Source organism: Xiphias gladius, chromosome 18 (genome assembly GCF_016859285.1).
Source record: "Xiphias gladius isolate SHS-SW01 ecotype Sanya breed wild chromosome 18, ASM1685928v1, whole genome shotgun sequence".
NCBI classification, from domain to species: domain Eukaryota; kingdom Metazoa; phylum Chordata; class Actinopteri; order Istiophoriformes; family Xiphiidae; genus Xiphias; species Xiphias gladius.
In genome coordinates this window covers 26,337,610-26,355,183 of record NC_053417.1, presented here as the reverse complement: position 1 = coordinate 26,355,183, position 17,574 = coordinate 26,337,610, and the positions used below count along the sequence as shown (strand labels likewise).

General features: G+C 43.7%; 1 protein-coding gene across 1 annotated transcript; it reads left to right on the top strand.

Moving 5' to 3' along the window:
- Positions 1 to 1,015: 1,015 nt before the first annotated feature.
- Positions 1,016 to 13,106, top strand: march9 (membrane-associated ring finger (C3HC4) 9). Its single transcript, XM_040153007.1, has 4 exons — positions 1,016 to 1,348; positions 9,800 to 9,955; positions 11,952 to 12,144; positions 12,775 to 13,106. Exons 1-4 carry the CDS (start codon positions 1,016 to 1,018, stop codon positions 13,104 to 13,106), a joined length of 1,014 nt encoding a protein of 337 aa, XP_040008941.1.
- Positions 13,107 to 17,574: the final 4,468 nt, after the last annotated feature.

Genomic DNA, 17,574 nt, shown 5'->3' with positions numbered 1-17,574 from the left:
AAAAAAAAAGAAAGAAAATTAATAATAGTAAGAGCAATAGTGATGATAATGCAAATGGAGAGGATTGTGTTTTTGATCTCGACGGTTTGGATGGTCGGGGCGAATGGCGCGGATTCTTCGTGGATCAACCGGAGGCTTTACAGAGAGGAGATGAAATAGAGAAGGAGAAGAAGAAGGAGAAGAAGAAGAAGAAGAAGAAGAAGAAGGGAAAAATAAAAACCGGGACCATGATCTGACGCTTGGGATGCTACAGTGAGGGACAATTAAAAAAAAAAAAAAAAAAAAAAAGACCACATCCAAATCAAACTTCCATTCCCTCTCCGCACCCCCCCCCTTCCGTCTTTTTTTTTTTTTTTTTTGTCTTTCTGGATTATGATTCTTGACCAGGGTCCCAGATGTGACCGCACGGATGGCATGTCGTCGTGTTCCACGTCCCATCTTCTGTTCCCCGGCTCCGTGGTGCTCCCTCTTCCGCTCGTCCACTCTCTCGCCGTCTTCTGCTTCGGGTAGCGAAACATGTAGGCTGTTTTTTTTTCTTTCTTCCTTTCTTTTTTTTTGCTGCGAGCCCCGGTGCATCTGAAAAAAAAAAAAAAAAGAAAGAAAGAAAGAAAGAAAGAAAGAAAAAAAAAAGAAGGTGAAGGAAATGGACCGACGGCGCAAGTTTTTTTTTTTTTTCTGGGGTTGCGATGGAAGATGAATCCGGCCAACGTTCGCCGAGTTGTTTGAGTAATGAATATTGAAAGAGTGTGTCGGCCGGTTGAAATGGAAAATCTTTCGTCCGCATTGGCTTAGACACACATGCCATCAGTGGGGCGAGAGCCTCGATTTCTCCGGATTACCAATTAACAGTTGTGGCATTACGGGAAACGCTCCAATAAAAGTGAACGCGGCGGGTGTGTGAATGATAACAATAGTACTAGTAGTCATAATAATAATATTAGGAGGGAGAGGAGAAAAGACAGAGAGAACCTCCATTTATTCCTTTCAGTCTGGCGGATTCTTTATGTAGCCAAACATGTTCAAGTATCGGATCCGCATGTTTTTTAATGAACTGAAGGTCCTGGTGTTTATGCGATCCGATTCGAGACAGTCCGGCTCCGACACAGACAGGCGGTCCGGCACCATGCGCGGTCTGGGGATGGGCGGCTGCGGCTGGCCGCCCTTCGTCGACTGCCACTCGCGGGACGACGAGGAGGAGTACTACGGCAGCGACCCGCGGCCCCGGAGCCTGGCGTTTGAGGACAAGGAGCCCAAGCTGCAAGTGGGCCTGGACGCCGTGTCTCTGGCCAGCACCGCCAGCAGCCTGCGGACCCCCCAGTGCCGGATCTGTTTCCAGGGCCCAGAGCAGGTAGACATGCAGCAGGGAATCGCTTCCCGATGCCGAAGCCGCGTCCTGTGCGGCGGGCAGCCTGTTTGTTTCACGTCTCTGAGCTTAAAATGTGCAGCGCAGAGCCTCGGTGGTGCTGTGGAGAGCCATTTTACCATGCATGAAACATTCCAGATCAGCAGGATTTCAGGAAGTGTGTGTGTGTGTGTGTCTTATTATCATTTTATTAACAATCACACTAGGTTCTTTATTCTAATCTGCCATTTTGATTTTTTTTTTTTTTTGTTATACAGCGAATCACAAACGGTCTCTCATTCAGTGGAGCTACTACAACCATCCTGTCCTACATCTCTCCCTCCCTCTCTCTCTCTCTCTCTCTCTTTCTCCCACCCACCATCCCCTCAACTGCCTCCTTTAAAAACAATCCAGGAGCGGGCCTAGGTTAGAGTAGTCAAGTCAGGTTTACTTCTAAATCCCCCTAGTCACAAATTTGCCCCCCCCCCCCCCATCTGTACAGCGTGTGATGCCCTCTGTCCTCACACCCAGTACTGTCCCCCTTTACCCCCGGAAAAGATGACTGCTCAGTGATCTGCTTGTCTAAAGAACACTTGTTTTCATGGCCGAGCTAATCGGCGGTGGAGAGGCAGCAGTTCCCACACATCTGAAACCCGGCCAGCATAGCAACAAAGAAAGTTGGCCAATTAGGTCCGCAGGATGACAAACAGAGTGAGAGGCGCCGAATGTGCTTGAGTCACACTCATTTTGTACATTGAAAATCAACCCCCCCCCGACCCCGTCCGCTGGTGTCAGGGAGCAGAGCGATCAACTATTGATCTTTTCCCGATCACCGTTGCTGACCGGACAATGGCGTTGCCTGTGACGATGAACGCCAAGTTCTGTCATCCTTCTTTCTTCCTTTCCCTACTTCTCTTCTTTTTTTTCTTTTTTTTTTTCTCTCCCCTGGTCCAAAACAATAACCAGTGCATCCTTTTGGTCCGTGGCCAAACGTCGGTCTCACCAGATGTGCAGAAACCTGTGCTGCCTTGCTCAGCAGGTAGTCCCGAAGCCCGAGATAATTAGAAACACTGTAAACCCTGTAGGAGCACAGATGGATATTACCATTTAGTCACTTCTCTCAGATAGGCGTATAGTGTTATTACAGCCCATGTGCTAATTTATGACATCTGCCTCGGAGTTTCTACTGCGAGACATAGTAGACCGGAGAGCCGCGGGACGGTGTTTTGGATCCGAGGCCGATCGATGTCGCAGACGGGGATCAACCCCAGGTTGCTGTCTTGCCCACTCGAAGATCTTTCCCTTAATAGAGGCTTGTTGTTTCTCGGCTTCGGGGCTCTCTCCGGCAAGGTGACTCATCGTGCAACATGGCTCTGAGCTGCCTCTTTTAGCTGCAGACAAAGAGCAAGCAAACAAAGCACCGAGGGAAAACCCTGAGACTACACCGCTACATCAGCTCCTCAATGTCACATTAGTTAGTGCTCTCCTTTTTTTTTTTTTTCGCCTCCACAGCACTTCATTTTCTACTGTGTACAAAAGGGAAGGTGCCTTATACCTCCTCGGGTGCAGGGTGGGGGGGGGGGGCGTTTGCCATTTTATTGTTATTTCATTATTCAAGCGGGTCACAACAGGGGCCGGGATCATGTCGCCGTCAGCGGGCCAATTACGCGCAGACATAATCACCTTGCTCTGTGGGCCGCGTTGAGTGTGAGTCTTTATTAAGTGTCTGTCAAAGGTGTCAGAGTGTGTGCCATGGCACGGTAGCCGGGCCACTGATTCCACTTAACATCGCCCGGATTCACGGAAGCGGTGCCAGAGGCCGCCGGAGGGGGAGGGGGGGGGGGGCGGCCGTGGTAGGTCCGCACGGAAAATCCTGGCACGATGGAGTAAGGAGGGCTGGTGGAGTCGGCGGGGGTCACCCCTGCCTGACCTTTTCTCTCGTAGTGCCCAACAGCGTTTTATTTCCCCCAAGGGACACACAAAGTCTGGAGCTCAGGGGGGGGGGGCACTTCTTCAATTTTTGTCCAAAGGTTTGAGCTGAGGAGGAAGACCGTTTTCGTAGTCATAGAAAAGGACACGCCAAATTAACACCTTCATGCTCTTTGAAGTGGCCTCGAGGGAGGAACCCACGCCAGATCTGCCGAGCAGGAAGTGTGTGTCTGTGTGTGTGTGTGTGTGTGTGCGTGCGTGTGTGAAGGTGGTGAGCAGCCTTTATGTTGGCTGGAAAATGGAACAGTGCCTCCTTGTCTTTAAAATGATATGTCTGCCGATATTCTGTATTTTACCTTGTCAACAAAACCCAACAGAAGCACTAAAACCACCGATGAATTGATCCTCCTGACAAGTATTGTGTGCGTATCCCCAGCCTGATATTTCTTATTCCTCTGTGCCCTAGAGCTCCATTGTTGTCCAAACACTACCAAAACCCGTGTCCTCTAAAGATAAATGCCAAAATCCATTGTTTGTCTAAGCCCCTGTACATGCAGGCACATACACGCGCTTTCTGATCTGTCGCCTTTATCGGCAGGACAGCGTCCTTCGTCTTGTGCCTCCCAAAACCGTTACGAATCACTGGAAAACGAAACCCGTGTTCGGATGTCACGGCGCTACGGTCAAGGTTTTGGTGAGGTTTAGGCGCCAAAAACGACTTGGTTAGGGGTTCGAAAAACACGCTGATTTGATTAGAGCGGGATGGGTTCAAATGTGCTCTAGCTTCATGATTTGGAGGTTTCTTTAGAGGAGTGGAACAGACGATCGAGGAAATGTTTATTTCTATGCTATTTTATTCCTTCCTTTTAGCTCTCGCTAAATAGCTCATTGCTGCTCATTCTGTACCTAAATCCCTTTCAATGAAAGGTACATTGAGCAAAAAAAAATAGAAAAACACTTAGTATGACTTAGTTAAGGTTAGAAAACCAACCCGGATTGTCTTAAAGTGACTATTTCATTAAAGTTAAAGGACCTCGGTCGTCGTGGCTGCAATAACAAACACGCAGTTAATGTTACAGAACAATCGCTGTTGAAAGAAAAACCACTGACTATTGGTTTCAAACAGGAAATGAACCTCTCGTGTGAAAGTCAGCGTCGCTCCGTGTCTTCCTCTGCTACCGTCATAATTATTATGGCCTCTACAGCTATGTCACTTGGACGTGAACGTGAGCAGCCCCGCCGCTGTAAATACTTACAAGAGCGCCAGATGTGTATCAGTCCGCACCTGAAAATAGTCCCCACCTAATGCTCTACTTACTGCTGATACACCTAGGTTTGCTAAAAGCTACAGTGCCCAGCTTTTTTAGCCAACTATTCAGCATTTTTTTTTTTTAATGAAATTATATTTTTGTGACCTTTTTTTTTTTTAAAGTTTTAAGATCTCCATAAGGAAACCGCTGATGTTTAGAGACAGATTGCTGGGTCTGTTTTTTGTTTTCTTCTTGGGATTTGTTGACAGAAGGAAAAATATAGAAAAACTCCAGCCTTATCCTTTAAAATCAGGAAGTAGGTTAACTTTTAGAGTTATGTATCTTCACAGCTGATTCCATTGTTCGCTCCATCACACTATATCACTACGTGCCCAATTATTTTATTTATTTATTTATTTTTTTAGTATGAGTACATCCTGTTAGTCAAGATGTGACCTTTTGTGTCTCGTTATGTGTTTTTTAAACTGTGTATCGCCTTCAGGTAAAGGCACTGACTCTAAAAAGGGAAAACCTGCAAATGTAAAAAGAAGCATTTAACCGAAAAAAAAAACCCCAACATGTTTGACTTCCATTTTCACTCAGTAATTTCTATTAATTGATCAATTTGATTTGATTCAGTTAATAGCTTTTTACACGCCCCTTCAGCATAAAAGTACCGATGTCAAACTGTAGCTTATTAAAAACGGCCTTAACAACTTATTACTAGTATTATTATCCGTGTTGACCTTGCAGTTGTCTGGTAAATTTTGTGTTTTTACTTGTGTTGGTGTTGAGAAAACTCTCACACCTGATATGTACGACATTTTCTTCTGCATCAAGCTCACAACAAGGCTTATTTACTACTAAGGTTGTTTTGGAGAAACAGTTCAAAGTTCTCACCTAAAAGCAACTACACTTTCAGTCATTTCGATTCCCGTGCGTCAAAAACAAGCCTCACTCCCTCAGTTTGGTTTCTCAGGGCTAAATTCACCCATGTACGTCCTGTGATCTTGAGCATTGTGATCAATATTTGTGAACATCAAACAACCCTCCCTAAGAGTTTGAATCTTGAAGCTCTTTTTTTTTGGGATGAACTCGGGAGACACTTTGAAGAACCGTGAATGCAAATAACACGCGCTTTTGCATTAGAGTGTTAACTGGATGCATATGCAGAGAAAATCCCTGTGGGTGCCACGTGGGTCTAAAATATGTTCGCTTATTCATCATAAATGGAGGAGCTCCAGGAAACGCTGCTCTTGATTTTGGCTTTAGGTGAGACATAAATTTAGATGAAATTATTTGCTCGTCACACATATCACATTTTCTGCTTAAACGGCCTCTGTTCAAGGTAATGGTTTAAAATCATAATCAGAGCTTTTAAAGGTCTTTGTTTTTATTTTGTTCTAGTTGATCATGACATTAATTTTTCTCGTCTCAGCCTGAAAATGTTTCCTCTTAACAGAACACACACACACACAAACACGCTCACGCACACACACACAGCTCTCAACGACAGCTTGACATTTTAGAAATGTTTGCTTTCATATTGTTTTTATTTAGTTCCTCGTATACGTCTGACCTTCTCTGTGTTATCTTTATAATGTCAGCAGGCAAGTTATTTTAAAGTTTATGAGTGGCATGCGGCTCATCTGCCAAACCCAATCTTTTATGCGGTGGGACACTTGAAGTATTTTATAATAAGTGGGAAGGTCAAACGAGCCAGATGGGGGAACCGCAGATGGGCAGGAAAAAAAATATTAAAGCATTATTTGTGTCAGCCCTCTCGGTGCATAAAACCGGCGTTGATCAAAAAGCTTCCTCTCTGGCAAGCCACTGTATACCGCGTTCTGATTCCCGTTCCTGAGTCGCCATTCATAACGTGAAAGAGTTTCATTAATTCGCTAATTAGCGCTGATGTCGATTAATGTGGAACTTTGCGCACAAAAACAAGCAAACAGACATCATCTTATTTTACCCGGCGTCATATCAAACTTGTTTTCCACCATTTTTGTAGTCGATACTAAGAAAAAAACTGCTAAATTCACTTTTTTCAAGTTAGTAAATTGTGTGTACCTGCTTCCACTCTGTAAAGTGTTTGTCACTAGAAAGGTTACTTTCCTTCCTCCAGAGAAAATCAACTACCTCTGCCGTCTGTGGCGTACCGTGCAATAATGTCGCATGGAACACCACACCCCCGACTTACGAGGCACCACGGCACGTCGTAAAGAAAGACTGCTACTACTATTACTACGAGCAATAAGCGAGGTTGGATTACCAGCCGGGCGAAGTGGGCAACGGGCCAGGCGCTCTAAGAGCCCCAGGTTTACTCCACTCTATTTCCGTCCATAGCATTTGATTAATAGCTGATATGTCAGAAATTTGCACCACTGCAGGAGCATATCAACTACAACTGGTTACTCCACCCTCCGTCTTTTGGCCCCAAGTCTCAAAGAACGACTCTGTGTCAAAATGTAGCTCTAAGACCTTGACGGTCTTTCGCGCCGTTTTTGTTAATTAGCGCACAGGAGGTCTCCGGTAACATGTTATTCCAATCGTACGAAAACTGTAAGGCTGAGGGCAGCAACTATTTTCATCAGCAATACATCTGACAGTTATTTTCTTTAATTATCATTTTAGTTGTTTATTGGACAGAAACGTCAGAAAATTGCCCAAGTTTACATATTCAAGTTGCTTCATTTTGTCCGACCAACAGTCAAAAACCCCCAAAATGTTGAGTTTACTATCATAGAAACCCGTAAACCAACAAATATGCTCACATATGACAAGCTGGTACCGGGGAATTTCTTTAGTTTGAAAAACACTGGAACTGCTGCCAATCAACTAATCGATTAATCAACTAATCATTTCAGCTCTAGAGTACTTGTTGCCTTCTGGGCTTCCTGAGGAAATAATGAAACTACCATGTATAGTTGGGGCCAACAGGGGCCCAACAACAGACTTGCCCTCCCGGGGGCCCTCAGGAGGATGATCTGGCCGTGGTAACAAGCAGTGTGGGGCAGTAACGCGACTACTTTTCCAGTTAAGAACAATGTAAGGGATTACAATTGAATTTCAGTGCTTGCTGTACATTACAATGACTAATCCAGGTAACTTTGTCAGGTCGGGGGTTACCGGACTAGCGCGACATTTCGGGAAAGAGGCTCATTTGCTCCCTTGCAGGGAGTTAGAGAAGCAGCGAGCTGCCGTCGGTTGAATAGGAAGCCGCAGCCAGGAGGCTGGAAAGAGGGGTAAACGGTTAGCCTGGCTCCGTCCAAAGGGTAACAAAGTCAGCGGACTAACATCTCTAAAGCTCGTGAATTCATCATAACCAGTTTGTTCGTTCAAAAAAAGGGAAAAAAAGAAACCAAAGTGTAAAAGCAACAATTTGTGGTTTTATGCCAGACTATTTCTTGGCAAGGAGCAGTGACTTCCTGGAGTCTTGTCAAACGAATGACATATACGGTGTTAATTAGTGAGCTTCAGAGGTGGTGCCAGGTAGATTTGGTTACCTGTGGACAGAGCCGGGCTAGCTGTTTTCAGTGTTTGTGCTCAGATAAGCCAACCATCTCCTGGCTGTAGCTGCATGGCTTTTTTTTTTTAGCACACAGACATGAGAGAGGCGTCAGTGCATGTCCCAAAATTCATTTCCAATTTCACCCCTGTTTTATATCATTCCTCCAGTACAGCAAACAGTTTTCTGATTTTCAAAATCACAACCTTCGAGTTCAGCAACCCTGAAGCGAACTCTCCCCCCTACCTGACAGTCAGTGTGTATGTCTGATGTCGTCCAGACCTGTTTCCGTCAGCTGAGAGGTGTAAGTCTGTTCTGAGGTCGGCTGAGTTTAGCTCGGAGTTTGTGTGAATCGTCGTCAGGCTTCGGGGCCTCTTCTCTCCCTCACCCGCCTGCCCTTGAAGCCTCGCCTCTGCCTGCTGTTGTTGTCGAGTGCTCTACAGGCCCCCCTTCGCCAACTGGGCCTCGCATCAAGCCGTGCCCATTCACTGATTCACTGGCGATTCACTCCGACATCTCTCCCCCGAACGCTGTCGTTTTGAAAATTTCCATTCAGCTGTCTGTTTTTGTTTTGCTTTCCGTTGAGGGAAATGAGGATTTTGCAGAACGTGCCATCAGACTTTTAAGCTGTCTGACCGAATGGATGTTTTTGACGTTGAATGGTGGTGACAGCCTGAATGTGGTCAAACTTAATGTGCCAACAGACTTCATGTGCTGCCGTGGTGCTGAAGAGACAGTGGATTTGGCCCAAAAGCCACCTTCGCCTGTCTCTTAGGGACTGTGTGAAAATGATTGGGAGGGGAAGGGGGAGGGTATTACAATTTTTGGGTGAGGGGTGCTTATTTGTATATTCGCTCCTTTATTCTGCATCATAACGGAAAAGCGGAGCTTCGGTAGAAATAAGTGCGTCGTATAAAATTCCCCTACAACGCAAGTTCAGCGGCAGACGTTGCCAGTTGTTCTGCTGATCACCGAAGTGCGATGAAACGTTGGGATTGTGGCTGTTTATAGCATGTTACTAATGTGACCAATTCCGCCCACATTTATAGCCTGTTCTCACACAATCAACCAAACTGTAACCAAGACACTTAGAGCTTTGTTTATACAGTATGTATCACCTGGCCTGTAAAACTGAACAGGAGTTAAGCATAGTTTCCATCGGCTGTCCTGGTGCTTTACTGCTTCAAATAATGAGAGTGGCCTTATGTGGTTTTATTGGGTAAAAGGGACACATCTTGAATTCTTTACGCTTCCCCTCTTTTACCCGTTAATGGTTAAAGGAAGGGTTTGGCATTTTGGGAAATACGATTCTTTGCTTTCTTCCTGAGAGAGAAGACTGATGAAGCGAATCAGTGTAGTTCCCCAAATTTCGAACTATTCCTTTAAAAGAGTCGTACAAGTTCATTTCTGTTTAACTATTTATTGGGGTTAAGGGTGTTTTTTTTTTTCCTACTTCAAGAGGAGGGTCCAAAGAAAATATCAATCACACTGCGATGGGTGTTGCTTTTTTCAAAAAGCGAAACACAAGGTTCGGCTCTCCTCCCCACTACAGTAACTTTCGTACGGTCCCTTTGACCATGAATTTAAATCAGGATCAACGATAAACGCTCCGTTTGCACTCTCCCCTACAGCTCTCTAAGTGATCATGATCCATTTATGTCACTCACGGAGGTTAGAACAGAATTCACTTTTGAAAGTATTTGAATAATATTTGTGTTTTTCCCGCTGAATTCGTTTCCCGCTGCGTTGTCCCTGTCTGTCCTGCAGGGCGAGCTGTTGAGCCCCTGCCGCTGCGACGGCTCCGTGCGCTGCACCCACCAGCCCTGCCTCATCCGCTGGATCAGCGAGAGAGGCTCCTGGAGCTGCGAGCTCTGCTACTTCAAGTACCAGGTCCTGGCCATCAGCACCAAGAACCCTCTGCAGGTAACGTGAAGGGAATCTGCACCACACACGAACAGCAACACCGGCCGCTGAGATACAGATTTTAGCAAGAAAGATTGAAACATTCTTTTGGGAAAACGAGGCTGTGCAGAATTTGGAAACCAAAAAGCTGCTGCGGCATTGATACGGTGCCCGTCCGGATGAATCTGACTCACGCTGCACATGTGAGTGTGCAGGCCGGCACAGCGCGGCTCTGTTCGGTCTGAGTTTGGCAGAAAGTCCCCTCATCAGTTTTCTTACGAAAAACACAGCCAACATGCTTTAGCTGGGGATTCTGGGTACTGGATGGGCATCACGTAAACAACGTGACGACAGTGTGTGAATATGCAAACTCCTTGTCGACGTGCAAACGCTGTTCGGCTCCGCGGGGCGTTACTGGGTTTTAAACTCACCCCTGAGTCAGGCAGGGAGATGTTATCGCACGGAGGGAGGAAGTCGCCGCCGACAGAACTTTTCGTAATAACATACACAACGTCCAAAAAAACTTGCTGCTTTATGGGACCCGACACCCTTTAAATGTTGGGCCTTCGCGGCGCTGCTGTGGGGACTGTTTGCCAGATCGGGCTGACGCATTTTTCCCTCTGCGTCACTCTCCTTCTGTCCTCCTCTTTCAGAGGCAGCCAACGGTTCTAAAACCTATTGAGGAGGTGCCGTGTGTGTGTTGATGCATGTGTGTGTTTGTTTGTGTGTCTGACATATTTTTTAACGTGCGTACACATCAGGTCCTCATACATGTAGGTTTTTTTTCTGTCTGGTGAGATATAATGAAGACCAGTGGTTGAAAGTAACAAGGTACATTTACTCGAGTGCTGTACCTTCTACTTTATAGTATTTCCATTGTATGCAGCTGTATGCTTCTACTCCCCAACACCTCAGACAGAAACATTGTCCTTCTGCAGCTGCTTTTAAGATAAAGATTTAAACATTAAGCCCGTTGTTCCCAGGCTTTTTGCCGTATGGCCCCTCGGCGTCTGTTTGTGGCCCCTTGTCATGTTTCAAATGTGTATGAGTTGTTACCGGTTTCACCGATGAGACATTCTCTCCTCTAAACTTCTCAGATGGTTTAATTTGAATAACTGCTCAAGGCCCAAGGAGGTAAAAATGATCAACAATATCTCAAGCAGAAGTTCCTGTTAACCACCTCAGAGCCCCTCGGATTTACCTTGTGACCCCTCGGAGGGGCCCGATCCCTGGGTTGGGAACCACTGGACTAATCTATCTGACCGTATATAAAGCAGATAAACCAGCTCCACCTTGAGCAGCTGCAACAGTAAAATGCTGCTTACACACTGATGCATCACTATTACCCACGGAATAATGTCATTTTTCCGCTGAATGAGTACTTTCATTTTCAGTACTTGAACATTTAACGTCTGAAGTCCAGGGTTTTGTTCATAGTGACATAACTTTATTTATATACCGTGTAGAGAACAAGCTGAGACAACCATATTTTGAGTGATTTACAGGCACACATAGACTTTCAATGAAAAAGGCACAAAAAGATGGGATATAATCACCAATACATGTAAATAGTTTGTATTATAACTTTATATCTTACATTTTTTTCTGTGTATACATAGTGTAACAGTATATTTTTACAACCTGGAACTGTTCTATAATAATATTTTGACTGATTAGCACATTTTCATGGGTTGCTGTGTCATTATTGTCGTTTTTCCTGTAGTTTGGTTTCCTGGCAGCTCTATACTTTGTTAAATTGACAAAATGAGGAGTCAGATTTTGTAGCTGAGTTTGTGCTGAAAAACGGTACCATGAATGTGGGGTAAGGCCGGTTTAAAAGGGGATGAAGAAGAGAAAAAAGGATGCGTAGTGTGTCATCAGAAATGAATCAAAATGAACCAGGACTTAAGCAGAAATCTGAATGAGTATTTTTACACTGTTGTACTGGTGCTTTTGCTCAGGTAAAGGATCTGAGTCCTTCTTCCACCACTGATTTACACACCTTTCTCCTTTCCAGTGGCAGGCCATCTCTCTGACAGTGATTGAGAAGGTGCAGATAGCGGCCATTATTCTGGGTTCCCTGTTCCTCATTGCCAGCATCTCCTGGCTCATCTGGTCCTCCCTCAGCCCCTCGGCCAAGTGGCAGCGTCAGGACCTGCTCTTCCAAATCTGCTACGGCATGTACGGCTTCATGGACATCGTCTGCATAGGTAAAGGACGGACACCGGCACGCACAAACAGCAGCATTATAAATAGCCGTATCCGCAGCAGTTGTGGATGCATTGTGTAAGAATATCACAGGAAAAGATGAACGTAGTAGAAGGCCGAGGTGAGAGAGCATGGAGAGATGCATTATGCAACAAGAAGAGTAGCAAAGAAAGCAGGACGCGCTTTGCAACAACAAAAATATTAATAAACATCGGTTGTGTTATGCAAGGACAAACCAACATGGTGAGGAGAAAACATGTACTGTAAGGTCATACAAAAAAATCCAAAACTAAATAAGCAGATGGTGCATAGGTAGGAGAAAAGGCGGGCAAATTTTGATGATATCGCCGAGAACAACAGATTCTGTTTTCAAAGCGCAACCTGGTTGACTGTTCACGTGTAACTGTGAGCTGCCTGTGAAAGACAACACCGAGAACAGATGGCATCAGATATCTGCCCCGTGATTATTGCCAACTGTCTATTCTCATCCACGGGCGAGATTCCTACCTACGATGCTGATCGCGGCCCGCGGGCGCTTTTAGCATAATATTTGATGTGAAGCCGTGGGAATTCATCGGCCTCCGTGCACCGTCCTTCACCCTGTTTCTTCCTTTTTTTTTTTTTCTGCCCAGGCCTCATCATCCACGAGGGATCGTCGGTGTATCGAATCTTCAAACGATGGCAGGCTGTCAATCAGCAGTGGAAAGTACTGAACTATGAGAAATCAAAGGACTTGGGTGACCCGGTGAGTTCGAGCAGTAAGACGGGGGCTCGCGGCTCTCGCGGCAACCCCCACGGCCTGGCCAGCAGCAGCGGTGCGCGACAGAGCAGGAGGCTAAGAACTATTCTGAACCACCACTGCGGGTACACCATCTTGCACATCCTGAGCCAACTGAGGCCCAACGACCCGCGGATCAGCGCCGCCGCCAACCGGGAGGTGGTGATGAGGGTCACCACCGTATGAGCCGGACCGGGCCCGCGCGACGGGAGGGACCGCGTCTTCGCGTCCAGATGTAAATGAGTGGGGGGGACTTGCGGACCTAACATTAAATACTAAAGACTCACGTAGGCAACAGGAGTCCTGGGAGGAGCTGAGTGATGCCCGGAGCATCAACAGACAGCACACACTTGAGGATTTGTCCTCTTGTTTCGTACAACAAAAGGAAGCCAGATGCTCCTTTTCAATAATTAAGAACTGATGAAAATAAAGACGAAAAAGCATTAAGAGACATCACACATGAAATGTGAGGGGGGGGGGGTGTAAACAGGATTTATAACCTAATCCAAGATGATGAGACGATTTTTCCAGTTCAATATCAGGATGCACAGACATTTTTCTTTTTTGTTTTTGGATCCTATTGGTTTGATTTGTATCTATTCTTTTGTGGTTTTTTTTTTTACTCACTTTGATTTTGTACGGCCGTATGATTTTAGAGGAAATCGTGTAACTCCATACATGCCAAGCATTTCCAGACAACTATGTATAATTATCTTAAAATTTCTACGAGCTAACCAATGCTGGTAAATAGACCGAAAACTGAAACAAACAAACACGAGGGAGACACAGAGGAGAAAACGCAACAATAAGTCATTACAAGTTAAAAAAAAAAAAAGGAAAAAATTAAAAAATTAAAAAAAAGAAATCAATACGATTTCAGTGACACTTAACCTTTCTGCAATAAAGATGCGTATGTACATTTCACAGGGAATTTTGCATGGGTATATAATTTTATTCTTCATCACATAACATAAGCACATGACAAATTTGCTCTATTTCGAATGGTGCTTGCCAAAATAAACACTTTGAAAACATCTGATTTCATTGCACCAACTTTTTGTCAACATGACAAATGGCAGTGTATTACAGCTGTTTCAGCTAAAATACAGATTGTTGCTGCTGTGTGCTGATTCAGATTTGATAATAAGTAAACTATTGGATTAAAACTGGGGATCAGATGATCTCTTACTAATCAGTCTCACTCGGTCTCTTCTTTACCCCGCCTGTGGCTAAAAGCGTGCAAGGTTTGAGTGTGTCATTTTCTGGTGTGAAAATGTAACGAGGTAATGTTGTTTTAGGGAAATAAAAAGGGGTCATCCTTTATTTACATTAGTTTTTTTTTTTTTTTCATTTACTAAATCGTATAAACTGACTGAAACCCCTAGCAAGCAGATCCTGATAGATGTCATTTGATTTAACTTGATTTGATTTGATTTGATTTAATTTAATTTGAGTAAAGCTGCGACGAGTAGTTGATCGATTAGTGGATCGACAGAATATTAATCATCAACTATTTTGATGGTTAAATAATTGTTTCAGTCTTTCTGAAGCAAAGAAAAAAAAACTCCAGTCATTCTCTGGTTTCAGCTTCTCCAACGTGATGATTTGCTGCTTTTATATCATTGCAAACTGAGTATTTTGGGGTTTTGAGCCGTTGGTCAGAAACAAACAAAACATTTGTAGACATCACCTGGAGCTCGGGGAAACTGTGCCGCTCTTTTGTCACTATTTTCTGATATTTTATAGACTGAACGATAAATTGATTATTTGAGAAGATATTTCGCAGATTAACTGATAATGAAAAAAAAAATCACTAGTTGGAGCCCCTAGCTCAGAGCAATATTTGCAGCTCTTTATAGTTTGGACGGTATGGTTTTTAGTTATCTACTTAAAAAAATATAAAACTACTGAATGCAGAACGTAATTAAGTACAAGAAGATCCCTATAAATTTACTTTTGAGCACCGCAGATACAATAGGTTGACTTCCTGTAAGAATGGAACAAGCAAACATTTAGTGATACTATGGGACATTTAATAGCATAAATGATGTAATTCATTCATTCATTCATCCTTTATTTATACAAATTAGTCTTTGTATAAATGCACGACAGCCACGCTTAGCAGCTTTGAGCTTCTAGCTAAATGCTAATGCTACCATGCTAATATTCTCACACTGACAATGCAAACATGCTGATGTTTACCAGGTACAATGTTCACCATGTTCACCAACGTAGTTTAGCGTCTTAGCATGCTAACATTGGCTGGTTGGTTGTAGTCTGTTATCTGGGTTGGTACTGTGCGCACGCATTTTTGGCGATGTCTTCTCTTACCCTGATGTTTTGTTAAAAGGAAAAAAAAAAAAAAAAATTAGATTGAGTTAATTAAGTTAATTAGATGCTAACTCTAGCATGCTAACATATCCACAATGACAATGCTAACGTGCTGATGTTTAGTAGGTATACTGGTTACCGTATTTAACAACTTACTTTAGTGTGTTAGCATGCTAACATATGCTGTTCAGAGCTAATCACAAAAAACAGCTGAGGCCGACAGGAATGTGACTAGTTTTTCTGGTATTTGGTCATAAACCAAACTATTACTGCAAATTTTGACTTGATGATGGTGCCAGATGAAATGTTAAGGGATCACCGAAGTTGTTGGAGTGCATCCTCTGGGCACCATGAATGTCTCTACAAAAACTTCACGGCAATTCATCCACTAGTCATTCAGGCATTTCACTCAAAAACCCCAAATGTCAGCCACATGATGGCCGGAGTTTTTTTCACGTCGGATTTATCATCTGGGGACCATGAATGTCTGTGTCAAATTTTGTGTCAATCCATAGAGTGGCTGTTGTGATATTTCAATGCAAGAGTGAAAACTTGGACTAACTAACGCTAACAGAGACAAAAAACAGTAGATGAAGCAGTAACAGGCTTTTTTTCCCCCCCAGAAGACATTTTGACAGGTCACAGCTTGAAAAGCGCAAGTGCAAATAATAAAATCAATGATGGCTGAATTCCACGTAGCTGCTTTGGTTTTTTTCGGGGTCCTGCCGTCTTTTGGTCGCTGGCTCACCGTCGCACTCTCCTGGAATGGAGCCACGGTTGATGTTATTAGAAAGCACCTGGGATTTTCCTGCTTGTGGCCCGTCAAAGTGTCTGTCTGTGGAAAAAACACACGTCGGGGTCGGAGGAGGATGACTGAACAACAGGCTTTCAGAGCCCGTTGCCTGTGTTCATTTCAGACCCGGACAGTGTTGCCACCCGGTGGCCTGTTTCGGTGTCTTTGGCTACCCGCTCCCTCTGTGTGAGACCATTTTATCTCTATGTAGGACATGACAGGAAAACACACTCCTTTCTTGCTACTAGAGGGCGTAAAAACAGCCGCAGCAGGAGGAAACTGCACGTCTTCAGGGAAGCATCACCACAAGATGATGTTAGAGTCTTTTTTTTTTTGCATGAATGTCTTATCATCTCCTCTTTTTCGACCATGTAGAGGGAACAAACCAGACGATAACCGGTAACAGCGTGGTTGTTTCTTTTGTCATCTTCTCATCTTAATCCAGTCAGTATCCACTGTTTTGATTTCGTGTGAAATCATGCTATTGCATCTTGCGGTGGCTACGCAGCGGCTACTGTGAGATATATTTTAACAGAACAACACATTAAAGGAACATTTGGGGATGGGGAGGTCAGGTGCTCTTTATTTTCTTATGAGAAAATTGGGGGAGGGGGAATAAGTGTAATTACATGATACAGTTTAAAATAATTAACAAACAGTAGAGTGATTATGGTATTTTTAGACTAGATATTTTAATTTTGACTACTTTTAGGCAAAAAATACACGAATAAAGGAGGATTTTTTATTCCTGGCATTGAACCAGCGTGCAAAACATGATGGGTCTATATGTATCTAAAAAAATACATGATCGATAAATAAAATATGACAAATCCAAATAATTCAATAGCTGTACACACTTTATTTTTTAATTTTTTGAGGGCTGGACTGTGTATGCGGGGTGACTTAGATTCTTGACTCCAGTCCATTTCAGATATGGCTGCAAATAACTCTTATTTTCGTTATTTATTAATCTGCCGATTATTTTGTCACTCAATGGATTAAATGTTTCATCACCGAAATGTTAAATAATGGTGAAAAACGTCCAGGGTGACGTCTTCAAATGCCTTTTTTTGTCCGACCAACTGGTCAAAATCTGAAGGATGTTTTATGTACTTCATATGCTTTATTTACATTCAAATATGACAAAGAAATGCTGCAAACTCTTCCATTTGAGAAGCTGGAACCAGCTGAAACGATGAATTGATAATCAAAATAGTTGCAGATTAATATTCTTTCAGTCGACTAATCGACTAATAGTTTCAGCTCTGATCTAAAGTCCTGGCTGGTTTGGGGTTATAATTGCATTAATACAGATGCATAGCTAAAGGATGTTCCTTAATCTATTAGGTTAGTGGTTCCCAACCAGGGGGCGAGACTCCCACAAGGGGTTTGAGAGATTATTACAGATGAGTATTCTGCTACAAAACATTATGTTATTTTCTCTAATCTTTGTTTTTTTTTGTATCCCTGTGAAATACTATTTCTGCTATTCAATCTTACCTCTTCAGGCCTCTGAAAATTAACAGTATG